Source organism: Pseudochaenichthys georgianus, chromosome 1 (assembly GCF_902827115.2).
Source record: "Pseudochaenichthys georgianus chromosome 1, fPseGeo1.2, whole genome shotgun sequence".
Taxonomy (NCBI): domain Eukaryota; kingdom Metazoa; phylum Chordata; class Actinopteri; order Perciformes; family Channichthyidae; genus Pseudochaenichthys; species Pseudochaenichthys georgianus.
In genome coordinates this window covers 22,339,385-22,360,316 of record NC_047503.1, presented here as the reverse complement: position 1 = coordinate 22,360,316, position 20,932 = coordinate 22,339,385, and the positions used below count along the sequence as shown (strand labels likewise).

General features: G+C 38.7%; 1 protein-coding gene across 1 annotated transcript in view; it reads left to right on the top strand.

Annotated features, from left to right (window-relative positions):
* prkcaa (protein kinase C, alpha, a) overlaps positions 1-20,932 on the top strand; it is a 165,627-nt gene that overhangs the window by 81,516 nt on the left and 63,179 nt on the right. The window contains exons 4-8 of the mRNA XM_034077813.2: positions 3,300-3,411; positions 4,824-4,952; positions 19,070-19,226; positions 19,428-19,562; positions 20,290-20,383. Coding sequence (XP_033933704.1) covers positions 3,300-3,411; positions 4,824-4,952; positions 19,070-19,226; positions 19,428-19,562; positions 20,290-20,383 — 627 coding nt within the window. The remainder of the gene's footprint in view (positions 1-3,299; positions 3,412-4,823; positions 4,953-19,069; positions 19,227-19,427; positions 19,563-20,289; positions 20,384-20,932) is intronic.

The window sequence follows — 20,932 nt, the reverse complement described above, 5'->3', positions numbered from 1 at the left end:
TTCATCTCACCCGGACGCAAGAGTTTCTTTTTTATGTTTACATGTTTTCGATCGACGAGAGAGAGTGAAAATGGAACCCAGAGACGCTATTTGTTGTTTGTTTATATCACGCAGCCTGTTCTTCTCGTCTGTCTTCCGGTTGTTGCCTCTTTTGAATGATGAATACACACTACCGCTGCCTGCTGGTAAGGACAGTTATTGCCACTCGTCAACTGAAGTCTTTGCGGTGTGTTCGTAGGCGGGCGGCGTAGGCGGGCGACGCAGGCGACGTAGCGGACGTAAACGTCGGGACGCCTTCGGTGCGCATTCTTTGGTCTCAGGTTGGTGTGTAGCGGCTTTAAGACTACAGACCAGTGTCAAGCTGACTGGAACAGCAACATTGATTATTGTGGCGCCACATAGTGTAATACTGTCAGTCCTCACTGAGATATATGCCATGTTGCTCACCTCATTAAAGATTTATTTATCCTGGGTCAAGCTCTTCTTATTCATGTCTTATTTTATTGCTCAACATACAGAAGAAAAGTGTTTCTCGTTTCCCGGTAGAATGAAACTGAAAGAAAGACAGGTGTTCTTTCAAATAGATTTGAAAGTGCATTTGAAAAAGGGACTAGCCTGGTTAATGTTCCAAATGCAAATCCACTTAAACAGATTCCAACTCTGAGAAAGATGTACAGTACAGCACAATTTGAGAATGAGCAGGGAAGCTCTTTGTTCTGTGCTTGGAAAAGTGGCAATTCTCCAGTTTTCAGAGGAGAGTGCTTCATAAGCCGCAGGTTGAGTGCATGAGATGAATGAATGCACGTCAGGGGCCTTACTTCATAGTGTATATTTTAAATGGCACTGCCATCGATCTGTGTTGTGACACTTACCTTCAAGAGGAACTTCAATTTAATTACAGTCCCATTCACCATACTTCAGGTATACACATGTATCATGCTGTATGTTTGCATTAGAATACATAATAAAACAGGCAATAACTGGTTCTGTTTGCTACATATCACATACAAAATGTTTTGTCTTTGAACCCAGAGATATTTACTTAAGGCACAGATGCTATTGAATTGCAAATTCAATAAATGTCTTATCTCACCAACCAAAACACTTTCTGCTGGGGAGTTGAATATTTCACTTCTCATTACTCGTGTTTATCCTTCATCTCTGCCTGGTTGTATGGAAATGTTACTGTTTTATTCATATTGGATCCCATATTGTCTAAATGTATGATGGATGAAGCCCCAGCCAATGGTGATGAGTACCTGATTAAAAACAAGGGCTCTGCATTTGCTTCAAACTAGAAAAGCAAATTCTCTGGAATAACAAGTGCCAACAGAAGAGAAAGGTTGTTTTGTTAGTGTGTGATTGTAAGTGTCAGTAAAAGTACCAGAAGGGAGGTGTGCCACAGATCACAAAATTAAATGAGACTGAACAAGGTTGTCTTTGATCATATCATTTTTCAGATCAGCAACGACAAGTTAACAACAGGACTTAAATGATCTAACTAAAAACGAATTTTAAAAGAAAGTGACTCAAAGTTGAAAGAATGATATGTGATCTGTGTGGCAGTAAACATCTGCAATAAGAGGTTTTAGCCTATTTTACATCCTTTAAAATGCTCACGTAACCACCATCAAAACACATTTAACACTTTTGGAGAATTGGTGATAAAATATGAACCATCCTCGCCAATAACTATTCTCACATATTTTTGAAGGCATTTTATTTGGTGGTGGATTACAGGAGGTGATACGTTTTGCTCTGCTTATTACGTAAACATGCAAATAGATATCTTGTCAGAACAACAGAAAATAAAACCAATTATGGAGCACTGGACTTTTATTCTGCATGTAAACAGTGTTACATAGCAGGAGTCAAGAAAAGGTGTATTGTCCTTACAAAGACATTATTCAGCTTTGTGCAAACAGCCACTTTAGTACCCAGTTACGCACACTTGTTCAGAGCTCTGTGCAATAAACTCTAATGTGTTTTTTACAATGACTATCACAGGGCTTAAAGAGAGCCTGGGGCAATGAACCGCAATAACATAGAAGCCAATGATGAATGAAAAGCTCCAATGACTTTGATTACTAGATTTACACATAAGTGCAAAAAACATTTACTGGATGGCCAAAAGGAAAACCATACATGAGGTCGGTGGCACTTTATTATTTGTCCCGCACACACATTATTATATAGTATAATGCAGTTTTGACAGTTGCTATTGAGTCGTGAACATTAAAAAGAAATGTCTTTGCAGTGGGGAAATAACTGATAATATTTCAGAATATAATTGTCCGGGTAATGTGGAATACGTCATAGATTTATTTTTGAGTAAATGAGATGAATCATGTAATTTAACTTTAATTTAATTTGTTGGTGCTCTTGAATTGAAGCCCATTTAGTTAAAACAACTCCATTCTCATGTGATCAATGAGACACCAACACAATGGTTACATTGTAACTCATGATAACTCTTTAAAAAAAAAAAAAGACGAGAAGTTGTAATTGCGGTCAGTTGGCATCATTAATGAATGTCCGTGACGAACAATAGCCTTTGAAGCCGTAGGTTGATTTGAACTTTGATTTGAGTAGCTGTGTAATTAGTTAGACATGTGTGGGTAATTAAAAGATTAAGGGCTTGAGAAAGAAAATGAAATACACTACCCTTACCTTTGCTTTCATTGGTGTATGTTCACCTTAACAAATACGTTATATGTGTGTTTCCATTACTTTAGAATCAGCTCTTCCTATCTCCCTCACAAAGTCTGCCATGTTTCTTCAGCAGTGCAGGACGGACAAAGAAAACTCTTGCTCGAGAAAGCCTTTTGTGTTGAAGGCCGCTGCAGTGAGACATCCTTTTAAAACTGTTGTAATCATGGCCATCTGCCACCTGAATTTCATAACTACTGAAGTAGCATTCTGGTAAGGATGGCCAAGGAGTGAGGTGAATGTCCTGAAAGACACCAATGTGCTACCGTTGCTTTGCACTCACTGGCTTGTTATTGCAGTCTTGTAAAGGGAGGGCTATGCAGAAGAGGATTGAGTCTGTTAGCAACCGCAGTTGTAGATGGCGGTGAATCCTACATATTGTCTCTTTAAGATATTAACACCAGAGAGGAAACTATTTATATCAGACCTTAGAATTTGCCTCTCAGGACTTCCATAGCCTGTAATTAACGTAGATAAATAGCATGAGCTGTTGGTGCTGTAACTAACTGATGGGTAATTGCTTTACTTCTTCAATCATGTCGTCACTTCAGGCTTTTTATGGCTCTTTTTTGTCTTTTATATTCTTCCAGGATCCCAGAACGAAGCACAAGTTCAAGATCCACACCTATGGGAGCCCCACCTTCTGTGACCACTGTGGCTCCCTGCTCTATGGCCTCATCCACCAGGGCATGAAGTGTGACTGTGAGTACTTTATGTTTTACCTTACCTGGTTTAAAATCCAGCATTCTTTCTATACAGATTTTATTAGTGATAGCTCATAATTTGTAAAGTACTGGAGGGCCTAAGTTGACACTTGAACGCTTCCGAAGGGAAATGAAACCAGCACTGTTCTGTTTAGGGTCAATGAGGCATAGCATATATCGAACAGTAATGGTTTACTATACTGTAAGTGGCTCTACAGATTATGTTCCCTTTTGGTAGCCACTCATCATCAGTGAAAAAAGCATATTGTTCCTCTTCAGTGAAGATAATGGTCCTTTCTGTTTCCCCTCCTTCTTGACTTTCACTCATTAAAATCTCACTTTGTCTATTTCCAGTCTGCAGCTATGTCCCTGCACCCTGAATAGGCCTGTTAATAGTAGCTTTGCCAAGCCTTTATTAATATCCCTTCCTCACTTTCCTTCCCTTTTTAATCTGGTTTTAGTCGATTAGTCTGAATGCCTTACGAGCTCCTACATACATCATCCTCCACCTGCTACAGACCACCAGTTACACAGTCTATGTTAATGCCTAATGATGGCTCCAGGGTGTACATAAATAGAGATGTGGAGCGGCAAATTATTTTGGCAGATGAATTGCACACTTAATCACACCACAATAAGATTGCACTGTAGTATTTTTAAGCACTGGTGAGCAACAGGACTGTTACAGTGATACACACAAAATACATAGTTCTTATAGAGAATAATGTAGAAGCATACCCTTTTTAGAAATATAGTATGCATTTACCTGGTTCAGTCGACACATATACCATAACGGCCTGACGTCACAGGGCTAAATCCCAACGATAACCCCGTTATCTCTTTTTTCACACAGCTTTGCAAGAAAAATAACAACCTTTAATATTGTGCCAAAAATGTATGATACATGGAATAACATTTTAAATATGTCTTTATATACTGCAGGTAAAGCAAATCTCGAGGATTTTTAAGCAGCATACTGCATGTGTACATCAAGCCATAGGGTGGCAGACATAGCTTTTATCAGAATCATAATATAGGGTTTATTGCTGCTAGGATTTTCATTTACAAGATATTGCCTTCCTTTTTGGTATATATTTTAAACATATACAAGGAAATGCAAAAAACAAACAAGCTACTACAAAAGTCAAGATGATGAATATCGAATAGAAAATACAAATATCAAACAAACACAAAAACAAATATGTTCAATAAAACTATTGCGAGATGTTTGATATTATGTTTGATTCAATACAGATATTTACATTGTGAATCTTCATTCAAGTGCATAACATTATTTGTCCATTTATATATATATATCAGTTTGGTTTTGTTTGTCCATAACGGTAATATTTATGTATATTAAGATTTATTCAATAATGTTTATTTGTCTCCTCTTCTCTATCCCTCCAGCCTGCGATATGAATGTCCATAATCAGTGTGTGATGAACGTGCCCAGCATGTGTGGAACCGATCACACCGAAAGGAGGGGCCGTCTGTTCCTCAAGTGTGAGGTCACTGACGACAAGCTGCAGGTCACAGGTAGGCTTCACAACCACCATACACTCAGTCTGGTTGTAAAATGCAGGGTGTTGTACTTGGATTGGTTGTTGTGTGTATATGTTCTTGTGTGTTAGAGTATGTCAGGTAGGCAAGGATGAGGGTGAATGAGGTCCAAATTCAACCCTTTGCTCTTTTTTGTTGAAAAACTTGACTCTCTAATTGCACACACATTCACACCCTATCCCCTGCTGCCATTACATCTGAGTCGATTCTTGATCTCCATTAACTCTGCCTTCACCCTGTTTGTGCTGCAGCGAATCCAACTTCAACTGCATGGCTGGCCTTGTGACTATCAGCTATTGGTATGCTGCAAAGGAAATTCCCTTTTGGTGCACAGGTCTTCATTATAGTGCAGCTCAGGCTAAACATTCTCCTTTAAGAACAGATTCACAGTTACGACACTTGCCAGGCAATCCTGATCCAAATCTGTATCTGCAGTGGTGGGTGGTCCGCTGTGTGGGCTTCCTGTTGTTACCATTTTTAAACAGTCACGACTTGCTTTATGTTGGCTGGAGTAGCCAATGTAACTGAATTGTCTCTGCAAAGCAAATTAAGTGTTTGATATATTAATTTATGTCTCACTACACAAAGCCAGGATCTGAGCACTCTTTTTGTGAGTGGGGTTGTGGCTTTAAAATTATCCGTCTCAACTATTATTCATAAGCTATTCTACATGATCCATGTCAGACGTTTTAATTACAACAGCCTCCAGGTTTCAAAGACACACCTGTCCTTTGCCTAAAGAGCCCGAACAGGATGTAATGAGCTACTATAAATAGCATTTATTTAATGATTATAATCAATAGTAGTGTAATATTTCAGAGACTTTTCACCTCCTTTAGAAATCGTCTCACGTATCGTCCACACGGTTCCGTCACGTTGAAGCTTGCCGGTGGGCGACCAATCACATGAATCTCCCGCCCCGGACACACAAGCACGCGGTTTGATTGGCTAGCGTTTGTACTGGCATATGATTTGATTGGCTGGCACTTCCGTCGACGCTTGAAAAGTGGAACTTTTCTCAACGTTCGAAGCGAGCAACGGAGGCAAAGCGACGGAACCACAATGCAGTTCTGCAAAGCTTGACGTCACCCCATTCAAAGTGAATGGGAAGCGTCTCCGTTGAAGCACGCAACGGAACCGTGTGGACGTACCGTTACAGCAATTTGTTAATATTGTCTAAACAGCCTAAAAAAAAAGAGTTTGTCTTAAAGTAGAAGACACATGTCATGTCTTGTCTTCAAATTAATGTTTTTTTTAATAAAGATTCATGTCTCTGTAACACAATCTACTAGGGGTGTAACGGTTCACAAACATTTCGGTTCGGTACGTACCTCGGCTTTTAGGTCACGGTTCGGTTTGGTATGTTTTCGGTACAGCAGAAAAAATTATCACAAAACATAACATATATATATATTTTTTTATTATTATTAAACTGTGAATAATGTATTCACTCAAATAAATACAAAATATAATAAAATAAACATTAAGGTGCAGCATTTCAATGAACTGAAATAATCTGTATTTGAACTTTACTGTACTAGTACCTGAGAAGCCAGTTTGACATTAGGACTTGCTCGTCATTGTATTTTCATGTTTTTGTAAAGAAAAATTAATTTATCTGTTAATTCCTCTTTTGCATGCCTTTTTCTAAATCAAAAACAATGTATGACACAAGCTGTAGGCTTTATTATATTAATGAAAAAATATAGTCATTGATTTTGACAGTTCAATGGCTCATTGGTTTACAAATATAGAGACATTTTCATGCATAATAGGACAAGTGTAAATGATGTGATGTTATGAGTAATTGGCTTAAAGATGTGTGTGTGTGTGTGTGTGTGTGTGTGTGTGTGTGTGTGTGTGGTGTGTGTGTGTGTGTGTGTGTGTGTGTGTGTGTGTGATGTGTGTGTGTGTGTGTGTGTGTGTGTGTGTGTGTGTGTGTGTGTGTGTGTGTGGTGTGTGTGTGTGTGTGTGTGTGTGTGTGTGTGTGTGTGTGTGTGTGTGTGTGTGTGTGTGTGTGTGTGTGTGTGTGTGTGTGTGTGTGTGTGTGTGTGTGTGTGTGTGTGTGGTGTGTGTGTGTGTGTGTGTGTGTGTGTGTGTGTGTGTGGTGTGTGTGTGTGTGTGTGTGTGCGTGCGTGCGTGCGTGCGTGCGTGCGTGCGTGCCCGCAGCAATGGATTAATGTCTTTGTGCAAAACACAGTGGTATTAAATGACATAGCAATGGCTAATACTTCATTCTTTCAATACAAACTGGAGATTTAGCTTTTTTCATCAGTGCTCGCAAACGGTTACAGTCTACCAAGATATATTAGAGAGCCTAGCTCTTTTGGAAATGTTATACCACTTAAAACTCTTTAACCAACCTTTTTTCTAGCGGTACTTATTTATGTGCATGGCCTTTTATGCCCTTTAAAACTTTGGTTTTACCTAGTTTAAATGTCTTTTTATGCCTTTTAAAATGTAATTTTACAAATTGTAAATGGCTCGCTTTTTTGCAATGCAAAGCACTTGTATATCTCACGCTTATATATCTATATGTTTTCAGTATTTTATTATGTTACCTGTTTTTATTTAGTTTTTAATTGTATAACGTTTTTATACAATTATTGAAACAAAAGTAATTGAAAATGAAGTGTGCTCACTGAACATTGCCCAAACAATTTACATGTTATGGTCTTATGAGTGAGGCTTTTTTTTTGGAGGCATACTGTAAATCCCCTGGCTGTTGGTGCATTAGCACATCTGTGACGGCAAGGAGCTGACTCATTCTTATTCAACGTGCTGGCTGACAGGGGTCAGTGCTTTACAAGACCCTGAAAATGAACATTACTGACTTATGAAGCTTATCAATGTATCCGCACAAAGAACACAGTGTACTGTAACAGGGAGGTGGTGCAACACAGACACCATGATTGGTGATGACTATCATATTATATTGATATTTGCTATTCTTATCTATTCAAAAGCAAATGTTCACAAACTAGTTTACTTTTCCTGATAAGGCTTTTCCTTGAGTTGCTGTAAATACATATCTAGGTCTTACAATAGTTAAATATTAAATATGAAGCCCCTACAATGTTTTACGGCACAGTGTTGAAATACCTAAACAGTGACGGCAGTTCAAACACACCCGAGCCATATTGAGTTGGTCAAATAATGCACACATATTTATTCACGATTTTAGGATGAGACCATCTATTCCCCCTCTCCATCTTATGTAACATATTTCTTTCTCAAAGGCAGAGAATCTGTTTAAAAACATGTCCTATATGCACAGTAAATATAGTTTATTCTGTTTATACATTCGACTTGTATACAAATTAAAAGGCTTGGGCTGTATTATAACATTTAGAGGCAAACAAAAGTTCACTATTATAGGAATACAACAAGATAACTGCATTTTAAGGCTAAATATTACATAAAGTGACATAAAGCATAACAAGACATTATACCGATGACCGGGAAATAATATCAAAAGCAGCTCTATTGTCCTGCTTCTCCCTCCATCTCGTCTTTCATATTCAGTCTCATGTGCTCTGAATAAATTCAGCAACTCATAATATCCTGCTGAATAAGATGGAAATATTAACAATGACCCTCTTCACACCATTGTTGGCTGTATTTTCTAAAGAACCAGTCCAAAATTGATTTCATTTTTTCTTGAAGTGTGAACTTCTGTACACTGCTGTCAAATCATGATAATGATGTACTTTACAGTGTGTGCAAAAATGGATGCATGGGCACTCATATACACATGCAAGTGTATACCAGGGACAGGAAACCACCAGTATCACCTGCAATCATTCTGGCTCTTGGCCCTGTGTGGCACATAGCATACCCGATTGACAAACAGCCATGTTATCATTTGCATGTGTTTCTTTGCGTATGTGTGTGTAGGCGTGTGTATAAAACTGCTGTACCAGCACTACCAACCCACTCAGGCCAGATTGTATCATAGATTACATTAGCTGCTGTAGACGCTGTGTAGACGGCTTGCCAAACACAATTTGTATTCTGCTGGTGAAGAGTTTGCAAAGACCAGGGTGCAGCGGATGGCAGTGATATTTTACTAACTCTACTCTTGAGTTTAATCATTTACTGCTGACGTTACATAAAAAAGTCCTTGAATAAACACATTTGTTGCACGAATGTTGAACCCAGATAATACGTCATTAATAATAATTTTTTGAAGTGAAACAAAATGTTGTTTTTTCAAATCACAATTTGTATGTAACTTGCCAAACACTGTTTCTAGTACTTGCTCTGAAACAAAGATGAAGTTGTTGTCTTTACACTCATACTGGTCTCAGATTACTTGAATCAAATAAAGTTTTAAAATATTTGGTCAGAATCAAAAGCACATGTTCTTAAAAACCATCCAACCCCCTGAACCAAATCCCCATTGTTTCCCTAATCAGTCACGACAACATACATTTAAGAATGATCTCACTGTGATTGAAATGAAACAAGGGTTCTCTTTTGTCGAAACAATTTAATACAATATATGCTATACATATTGTGTCTTCATTTATAAAGGGGATTTCAAAACAACCATAACAAAGTGCTTCGCAAACAAGAACATAAAAGAAAGCTGGAGAGCAAGTGTGTAACAGTTAACAGGTCATTCTCAGAGTGTAGTGGGAGTTAGAAGCTCAGCTATAGCTCAGTGTTATAAAAGCAGGACTTTAAAAGTCAAGAACAACATTTGAGCTGGATTGAGTGCAAAATAATTTCAAGAATCCCTCAAACATCCCAAACATCAACTTGGAGTGAAGATACTCCAATTTCTTTTTTGTGATTCACCAATGGCCAGACAAAAAATGTTAAACAGGAAGTGACATAACTGCCAAGGGAGGCAGCTGTCCTTTAAACCCATACATGGACCCACGCATGAACTCTAACCACCAAGAGAGACAGACAAACAAACATTCTGGCAAAAGCACTCAAGATGGCTGAATTAAACAAGGAGTTACAATGAAACAGAAAGCTTGTTTGTGCAGTTTCTAGATAACATGTGAGTGTGTGTTTTTGTCAGTGAGCGTGAATGGCAGTGCTAAGGAGACAAAACAAGTTCTGTGTCTGAACCCAGCCCGCTGACCTCTCTCCAGCTAAAACACAGCCCTCTGTGTCCGTTGGTGCTGAGGAGGCCTCCCTCCTGTTTGTTTCTGAAACCCTATTGTTCATTGAATCGGTGCAAATATTCAGAGTACACTTGGGACAGGGCATTTCTGTAATTGAAGTCCATTTTTGTATTCATAGTTAACCTCAGATGTGTGTAGGTGTTCAAGTTTGTGCACAAACCTTTGCCGCATGCAGGTCCTTTGGGAGTGTGAGAGACAGTGGTAATAATTACATTTCCGTTTCGATCCCTCGTTGACTCACCAAGTTCTGAAGAAAATGCTTGTTTAACAAGTCCTCTGCTCTTCCGCTCACTTTGCTCGGCTTCCACCTTTTTATTGGATTTTTCTTCTTGCCTCAATGTCCAAATGTGTTTTCCGTACTAATGCTGCTGTCGGTGTCGATGTGCTTCATTATGTAGGAGCAGTGGAGGTGTGTGGCGGTCAGATTGGCGCTCAGATAGATTTAGATGTAGGTGGATCAGGGAAGCTAGATTTGACTTTTGCACCTTCTGGAGGAGTAGCAGCCTTTAACAGTCAAAGACAAACATGCACTCTAAACACTGTTACTAGCTTCTGGCTGATGCAGCTATAGCAACGATCTACCTCGCGCTTTTGGAGGCTATTTTACGGCTACTTTTGATATATAACTATGACTAAATAAAAACTGAAATGTAGAAAGTACTACATCATAAATATGTATTAATCGTGCAGTTACATTGGAGTAAAAATGTCTATCCAAAACTGTAATTATAACTGTTAGTGTCTGCAAACTCGCAGGTAGAAATCCATAGAGAGTATATCGGAATGATCTGCAATACAACCGCAGATTTAATCTAACTGCTCTGATAATAGATTGCATTCAACATGTGTCTAAAGGGATACATTTCCCTATCTGGATAAACTTAAAATATTATACTTAAATGCCTTTTCTCTCAGGGTTGTTAAAAAGCATTTAGGGAAATGTATGAAGCGTACTGTATGCTGTGTTCCCTGACAACTCGGAGGCCTGAGTTCAGTTGAAATGTCAAACTTCTGTCCTCAACACATTCCAGCTGTACCCGCTAAATGTAAACAAAAAACATGACTAACAAATTGATGTTTCTTTAGCCACACACACATGTACACACAATAGAATGTTCAGCAGTGCGTATTATTTGAATCAAATACAGGTTAATACAGTATCCCTAACTATGCTTTTTGGTTGATAGTTTACCATTTACAAAGTGCCCTTTCAGTATTTTGTATGTAAAACTAATTCAAAAGTGGGGTTTACAGTAAATGGATATTCTGAGTGTTCACAAATTGGAATTCTGGTGTTTTATTTAACCTTTTTTAGTACAAGGTTGTTAATTTTTGAGTTTGAAGTTGTCTGGAACACAGCCTTAATAGGGTGTGACAACACATTGTGTATAGTATCCTACAGAGCAAAACTGCAGGTACATACTGTACTGTATGTTTCCCCCTTGCCTCTTTTCACTCTGCTCACTTTTGCATCCAACTAGATCGCCTTATTCATTTCAAGGCTATTTTTGGGTGCTCACTGTAGACAGACTGTGTCAGAAATGAATCACTGCTAACTGGTGGAGAACACCCTTCTCCTACACATCTTTTGAGTTAACCATTTTGGTCAATACATTAGTGAAATGTAAGTTTGTCCACTCCAAGTTATTTAATTCAATAAGTCTTCAAATGATTGATGAATGCAGTGTGTTATGTGCTGCATAAGAGTTTCCCCCTCTTCATAATCGCCATGTTACTGCTTGATTTCCCATTCAGTAACCAAAGGATATCCTGTCTTTTACTGTTGACTCCCTAATTCCAAGGAAGGCAGAGTTGGGCTTGGATCAAGATTATTTCTGGGGTTTTGGATGAAGCCTGAAGGGTTGCCAATTGATAATCACTGGCCAATGCAACTGATTCCGCACTCTTTCTTACAGTACTTTCTATTTCCTAGAAGTGTCTGAGTCATCGTGCAGAAAAGCCAACAGGTTCTTGCCAAGAGAAAATGTACTTAAAATCCTGCTGTTACATTTTCCTCATCAATCAGTCCTAAGATGGAACAGCTGACGGCACTTGTGCAAGTCAATGCCAGCACTTTCCACTGCAGGGACAGCAGTGTGTCGTAATGTTCTGTCGGGACCTTTGTGATTAAGAAATAATCCAACAAAATCGAATGTAATTATAAAAAATACATTATAATTTAAAAACAATCTGTTATGCATTTGATTTACCCTTCTGCAGTTCATGTTCAGTTCCCATTATGCTAATTATCCATTATCTTATAATCCTAATACTCCTGTGCCCTTCATCTTTTATACTACTCTTGTCTCCTCTGCTTCCTTTATGATGGTTACATATTACATGTAAGGCAAACAGTTTGACACAGCGTTATTCAGAGGTGTTTTCGTGCAGAGAGCTTTCAAAGGGCCACAGATACGCTGAGAGGGTGGAGAGCAAGTCTGGTAGTTTAAGTTGTGTCGACTGTGTTTACACAAGGAGGTGAAAAACAAATATGGCTGGCCTCGTTTTTGAGGTGGGGTCACCTAATGTCAGCTGAAGACAAGGCTGTGTGTGTTTGTCTGTGTGTTTTCTCAAAAGTCTTGAAAGAATGTAGGAATGACTGCAATCAAGGGGCTTGGTTAAAGTATCACTGTGCGCCCTCAGAAAAGAAACATTGGGACGTTGTAACATCAACACACAGAAGCATCTCACAGCTTGTACAGCGCTCACACACAGTTACTGAACAAAACAACAACATTGAGTATTAACCTCTCAAAGATCAGACTGACTTAGATTGTGATTGATGAAAATGTGAAATGTAAAAAAAGAAATCACTTATTGCATATTTGGATTTGAATTATAATCGATATATACAATTTAATATTGAGAAAAAGCTATATTGCCATGATATTTAAAAAAAGAAAATGTTTATCGTCCTGAAGATATAAAACAAGTGACCTCATCATTCTGCTACTGTATTACCCACCTCTTTTAGATGTTCTCCATGATATATAGACCCTTCTTCTTTCTTTGTCTCTATGGAGCTCATGCAGCTAAACCTTGAACATGTGAAATGTAAAAAATATAAAATAAAAAAATCACTAATTGCAATCTTGTCATATTTGGACATTTGGATTTTAATTATTAGTGATCTATACAATTAGATATTGAGTAAAAGCTATATGGCCATGAAACTATTTACACTTTCTGAGCAGAAACACGCAAAAAAAAAGTGTGATTGTTCTGACCAATCCTGAAGATGCAAACAAAGTGAGCTCCTCATTCTGCTTCTGTGGTACCTACCTCCTTTAGATGTTCTCCATGATATATAGCCCCTTCTTCTTGCTTTGTCTCCATGGAGCTCATGAAACAGCTGAGCCTTGCTGCGGTGTGACTTCTGCTTCCAGACTCCCAGAAGTCGTGTCATTGGTATTCCCAATCTGTCGTCATGCTGCGGCACCCTCTTCTCAGCATGTTGCAGGCTGCCTTCTTGCCACATTAACATACAGTATGACTCTCCCTTCCAGTGCTCTGCATACTTCCGTCATGCTTGGCCTTTCCTTCTTCTTCTTCTTTTCTTCGTTCTGTTTGATTTTGCAAAACAAACATTGATAGAAGTGCTTCTTTATTATCTGCTGATCTTTTTCCATAGAGAAAATGCAAGCATTAATTTGCTAAATAAGGCTGTTAGTGTCGGTGCAGCACTTGAGTACTTATCCCAAGTCATTTCAATCTGCATCATAATGAGCGTTCTAGTTGATGTGCGGTTTACCCAGCTTTCTGTCCCCAGAGTCAGAACTAAACATGGAGAAGCAGCGTTCAGTTATTATGCTCCAAATATCTGGAACAAACTCCCAGAAACCTGCAGGTCCGCTGCAACTCTGACTACTTTTAAATCCAGGCTGAAGACTTTTCTTTTTGTCGCTGCTTTTAATTGAACTATTCACATCTTAAACTGCACTGTAACTTTTATCCATGTACTTTTTCTTTTAATGTTTAATTGAACTATTCACATCTTAAACTGCACTGTAACTTTTATCCATGTACTTTTTCTTTTAATGTTTAATTGAACTATTCACATCTTAAACTGCACTGTAACTTTTATCCATGTATTTTTTCTTTTAATGTTTCTTTTATTAGCTTTTCTTTTTAATGACTGATTTTAAATGCCATTTTCTTAATGTCTTTGGTTTTTTGTAAAGCACTTTGAATTGCCTTGTGTTGAAAAGTGCTATATAAATAAACTTGCCTTGCCTTACAGTCCAGATATGAGATAGGAGCAACCTGTATTAGAGAGGTGAAGACGCTCTTATCTTACCTATCACTGCTTATCTTCTTTCCAAAAATTGGTAAAACTTTGTATAGTTTGCAGTAAATGTGTTGGAAACTTCACTGAGAGCAGCATTCTGGATGTATGTGTGGAAATGGTATTACACAAAGCTGAACACACAATAAACTGTCATTAATGTTATGTTTGGTAGGTGCTCATGTGGCTGAGATTTGTTTTCCTCCTTTTTTTAGGTTAATTTGAGCCGGAAGATGGTTGGATAGGACATAGTTCAAGTTGGTTTCTTTGAAGACAGTGTTTGAACCTTCACTGCTGTTTGCATGCGAGCCAAGATAGTTGTGAAGTCTTGTATCCAAGCAACCATGGGCCCCCACACATGCCCCTGTTTGCTTTGTCCTGTGTGTGTTTCTGTCTGTCTTTGAGCATAGGCATGAGTTTCTTAACTCTCTTTCACATAGATACATCCAATATACTGCACTAACTGACTGAATTTATAACGTTTTTTTATTTCAACACAATTTGACCTTGAAGAAAGGAATTGTCGGAACCACAGAGATTGTGAGGTTATGGCTCTGCAGAACATCTGAAAGGAGTTAGGACTACACACACATCTTGTTTTGTTTATGTGCCAGCCAAGCCTATTAAGAGAGTCTAGAATGCCCCCTACTGGAGACTGGAAGTACAATTTGCAACAAGCCTTAGAAAACTAAACTTCATGGTCTTGTGTGTACAAAAAAAACCACATCATCCTATGATTAGAGGAAACTTCAAAATCAGCCTCAATGCACTTTATGGAACCCACCATCCTAGTGTACATCACTTTTAGGCTAGGCAGGCATATTTATGTAAAGGTCCCCTATTATACTGTTTTTCATCAATATATTATAGCTCTCAGTTATATACAATCATGTCTCTGAAGTGTTTTGCTCCAAATACCAAACAGATCATCGTAGCATCCCATAATCCCCTCTGTTTCAGCCCTGTTTCAAAAGTGCTGATTCTCTGTCTGTTACTTTAGATGAAAATAAGGAGCCACTCCCCACGCCCCTCTGTGAGAGATTTGGTTAAAAAGAACACAATGGTGCTCTAGAGAAGATTCAGGTGATAAGGGGGGGGGGGGGGGGGGGGGGGGGGGGGTACCTTGGTTGGTGATTGGCTAATGGTTACACAAGCCAAAATCTGATCAGCTCATTTTCAGACAGGTTTCTATAGAAATGGATCAGGACAAAAGTGAGTGAATATTTTTTCCTGAAACTTTCAGAATGTCTTTACACATGTTTATGTATAAAAGACATGAACACGTGGATTTTGCATAATAGGTGACCTTTAACACAAACACATCCCCAGTTGCAATTCAAAGCTCTTTACAGATGAGCAGATACACATTTAAGAATACAACAAAACAATACAATAACAGATAACAAAAAATATATCAAAAAGACAGAGGGCATTAGATGAACTGAAATAGAACAAAGAAGAGAAAAACACTTTAGTTCAAAGGTTGGACTTTGAAACAGCTGTGAAGTGTATTCCAAAACTGGGCATTATAGCTGAGAGTATTACTAACATATTTATATCCAGTGATCCGAGAGGTCTAGCAGGTGTGTCATGCAGAAAGACATCTGAAATATATGTTGCTCCTGCTCCATTTAAGGATGAATAAACAAGCAACAGTGCTTGAAAGACAATTGTGTTACTTAGCAAAATCCAGCCTTGGGTTAGGGTTCAGAGGTCTGAGGTGGGTTTATTTAGTTTTTGTAAGAAAACCAAGAGCTGTATTTTGTCAAGTCAAAGCTGTACGATAGTCTTTTCAGACCTTTTAAAGTCAACCTTTTTGGATATAAAAGCATGAAAAGTAATTATTTCTTCATCTTTTTTTAACCCAAGGCTCTTAGTTTTGCTACTTTTTGAGATTGTTAAATCATTGCCTTCATTGCAGTGGGCGAGTGCAGGGGTCAGCAACCTTTTTGACCAAAAGAGCCATTTTGCCCCCTTTTCCAAAAAAAATTTTTGTCTGGAGCCGCAAAACATATTTGATAGCTTGATAGCTTATAAAGTTGTATATATTGTTATCTCATAGACAAAAACTACAGATCTTTATTACATTATATAAAACTGTTTACCAATAAACAAAGAACTCTTATAAGGAGAATAACAACAAATACACAGGCCTACTTTAAAATAAATCAACACAGCACTTCGGGAGTCCTCTGCACATTTGAAGAAAATGAATATAATTAAAATGGGCCCACTTTGAAATAAATAAAACATATAGCTGTACCCTAAAAAGAGTTAACTGATTGAATAATGACTGAAGATCGTCAGCTGTCTTCCTCTTCCGTGTCTTTCCTCCAATACGTAAAGGCTGCAGCGCCTTTGAGAACTTCTCTCCACATGTAAACTATACCGGTAAGCCAGCATCGTTTGCTGTGAAAGCATATAACTCGCAGAATGAAACCCTCTGTGTTCCTCCGATACTTTTCTTTTCTTTGATGTATCCATAGTTAGCTCATTGAGCCGGGGGTCAGGCTATTCGCCTGCAAGGAAAGGCGCTGGTGCGGGACCGTAGCAGAATATGACGTATATTTTAGTTGACCTAATTAAAACCGTTTTTCTTTTTTTTGTATGTGTCACAGTATCACCTCAAAATACAAGATACGAAACATTTTCAACCGTGCAACAACATTTAAATAGTCCTACAAATACTTTTATTTTACTTCCTTCTTATTTTTGTCAATAAGCTCAAGGGAGCCAGAGCAGAGGGCTTAAAGAGCCGCATGTGGGTTGCCGACCCCTGGCCTAGGGGGAGATCTGCCTCACATCTCCTGTCTATCTTCAACTTAAAAAACTATCTTTAATAAGATAAAATAAAAAGCAAATGTAAGTACTTTGTAGATTGTCTATGTGGATTTATATCACCCAGGTGGAAATCTGACAGGGTAAGAACAATGTAGGTGTGAAAGTAGATTATGACAAGACATCTAAAGGTGCAAAAAATATGATCGTAACATGAGAACCCAGCTGGTTTCTCAGAGATATAACACACATCAACAACTGTAATGCAGAATGATGACTTTGAGGGACCATTTACTGTTCCATCCAGATGCAAAATGTGAAAACCCTTGTTGCTTTATTCCATTTGACCTCTTTTAGTGAAATGGAACAAACATCGAAGAATTCGCCAAAGAGAGCTCAGTCTTCCCTCCTCTGCTGTGAAGTGCATCCATAAAAGACTGCACTCAAGTGCAAAGACAGTATACAGCGGTTATTTGGTGTGTGTGTGTGTGTGTGTGTGTGTGTGTGTGTGTGTGTGTGTGTGTGTGTGTGTGTGTGTGTGTGTGTGTGTGTGTGTGTGTGTGTGTGGTGTGTGTGTGTGTGTGTGTGTGTGTGTGTGTGTGTGTGTGTGTGTGTGTGTGTGTGTGTGTGTGTGTGTGTGTGTGTGTGTGTGTGTGTGTGTGTGTGTGTGTGTGTGTGTGTGTGTGTGTGTGTGTGTGTGTGTGTGTGTGTGTGTTAATGGAAGATTTTGGGCACTTTTGCATCAACTTCAGACCTATCCTGTGTTAATGCCGCCCGCTCCAGGTTACCTATTGTAATATGACTGAAGGGGCCACATGCAGAGGCTCTAGGGGTCTCCAGGGGGCCAATGTTTAGCTCAGCAATGCAGGCAATAACACCTTTCCTTCAGGGATGCATTGTGTGTGTGTGTGTGTGTGTGTGTGTGTGTGTGTGTGTGTGTGTGTGTGTGTGTGTGTGTGTGTGTGTGTGTGTGTGTGTGTGTGTGTGTGTGTGTGTGTGTGTGTGTGTGTGTGTGTGTGTGTGTGTGTGTGTGTGTGTGTGTGTGTGTGTGTGTGGTGTGTGTGTGTGTGTGTGTGTGTGGGGTATCTCAGGTCTGGCATCGCTCCAATGCTCAGGGCTAATGGAGTGCTAATGTCCCTGGTGTGCCCTTGTTTACTGAACAGCTAAATACAGCAGGAGGAAGAGAGCGCTCGCCTGATTAAGCATGTCACAGCCTGCAATGTTGAATCACTCTTCTCATAACACTTTCTGCATTTGGTCTCTAAATGGTTCTGCATCAATCCCCACGGGCTGTGCCTCGACGTTTGATCGACTTCACCTGTGATTTATTCTATTGATATCCACCTGTTGCTTCAAAGAAAGCTCTTTTATTATCCTGACATACAATACAATTTTATAATTTAGAAACCACAAAGAATATAAATGATAACAATGTGTTCAATCAGCATTACAACGAGGCTAATTTAATCCATCAAGTATTTGTATGGTAATTAGCAGGATAGTATGTTTGGAAGTGTGCTGAATACCTTATTAAGGCAGACAGTGGTGCGAATTAAAAACTGATGTAAACACTATATCAGTGATTCTCACAGTGCAGTTTTTTTTTTTTTAAAGTTTCATAGTTCAACAAACATTTCATATTCTTTGAATAAAGTGAAACACAACACGTTACCCTTTCTTTTGATATGTGTGTCTGTGTGTAGGTGTGAGTGAGCTTGTGTTCTCAAATGCACTTCAAACAAATTACCCCTTTTGTTTTGAATATGCTTCTGATGTTTTGTATAGATACAGTGCTATGTCAAATGATTTCATAGTACATATTCTATGTTTTAAATGTGTGTCTCTATAGATAAACTCATGATTTCCCCTCTTCTTTATTTCCACATCAGTGATTGAAGGCATAAACCTGATTCCAATGGACCCCAATGGCGCGTCTGATCCGTATGTCAAGCTTAAGCTCATACCAGACCCCAAAAACTCCACCAAGCAGAAGACCAAGACTGTCCGCGCCAACCTGAACCCCAAATGGAACGAGACCTTCACTTTGTGAGTAATCCACCTGCCAGCCAGAGGATACACTTCCCTTTACATTTTGACATCACAGGTATTGTGAATGTCAGTAGTAAGTTAAGCGACTACCATTAAGGAAACTTTAAAAAGTCACCCAAATTAATTATTGAATCATTTGAATACAATACTTGACATTTTAAACATCAACATAATGGGTTCCCTCTCTGTGTTGTGTAGCAAGCTGAAGGCTACAGATAAGGACCGCAGGCTGTCGGTGGAGGTGTGGGACTGGGACCGCACCACCAGGAACGACTTCATGGGGGCCCTTTCCTTCGGCGTGTCAGAGCTCATGAAGGCTCCAGTCGCTGGCTGGTAACGCTCAATTCCATGTTGTTGTGCTCCGTGTCTATTTTTTTTAATAACACAAGTTCAGTGAAAGTCACTCAAACTTCACTGTTGTGAAATAATGTTATTGAACACTTGAAGCCTAGATTTTTAATAATATACTTTTTTTTACAATTATTTTGTGTTTTTGTTTTGTGCCTTAGCCAATAAAAAAAAGTTAATTAATTAATCTGACAAAAGCAATATGTGTTATTTTAATGGTACTCCCTAAGCAGTGTTAGAAGAAGAAGAAGCAGAAGAAGAAGAAGAAAAAAATATACGCGCCATTATTAATGTAACCCTAACCCATTTTTTTATAGTAAAACGCAGCTTACATCACAGGTTCCTGAAAACAATGCAACCTCTGAAGCAAACAGTAGTATTAGTTTTGGACTGTGCTGAGGGCATAACTTGTTCTGTAGTGTTTGAGAGGCACAGAAACAGTGTGTCCCAGAGAAGCAAGAGATTCTGATATTTCACCAGTTTACTTGACCGTGTGTATGTCTGCTTCAATGTGTCATACATTGTAAGGAGGTGTCAAATACCCCATGAAACAGAGAAGAGACAGGTTTCCCATAAACCATGTCCAGACCCTATAGGTCAAACCAGTGGAAGATGACAAATGTAGAGTAAAAGAAAGGAAGGTATAGTTTTATTATCTCACAATGTCTTATCTGTATATTTCCATTCTTATTATTTCCGTCTTTTCTTCCAGGTATAAGTTATTGTGCCAGGAGGAGGGGGAGTACTATAACGTTCCCATCTCAGAGGAGGATGACGGGAATGAGGAACTCAGGGAGAAATTTGAGGTGAGAATTGTGCTGAATTAGACTGTCTCTGTTGATGTCTCTGTCTGTTGACTTCTTGTCTAGGATCTGTACATAACTGGTGCGCAAGTGTGCATGCGCACCCCCCGCCAAAAAAGAGCACTGGATCATTTGAAAAAAGGCGCATTTGCGCACCAACATTGAGAGAGAGAGAGAGAGAGCAAAATTAAAAAAATAACACTATCATTTGATGCAATTCCTGTTTAATATGGTTTTGTTGTTGATTCAGGCAAATTGTGGTGAGACTGTTTTTATGAAAACACTTTTCATATTAATTGTATAGCAAGCTGTCAAAAAGATTACATTTAGTAATAAAGTTCAAATGATAGTGTATTATTGTAGTAGTGATTATTATGATCGTCATCCCAACATCTTTAGAATAATCAATAATCAAGTAAAAAAGGTTTTCCTGAACAGCATTGCAAATTGGGAGAAAATCATAACTCTTACATTTAATGCCACCTGCAACACACACACACACACACACACACACACACACACACACACACACACACACACACACACACACAC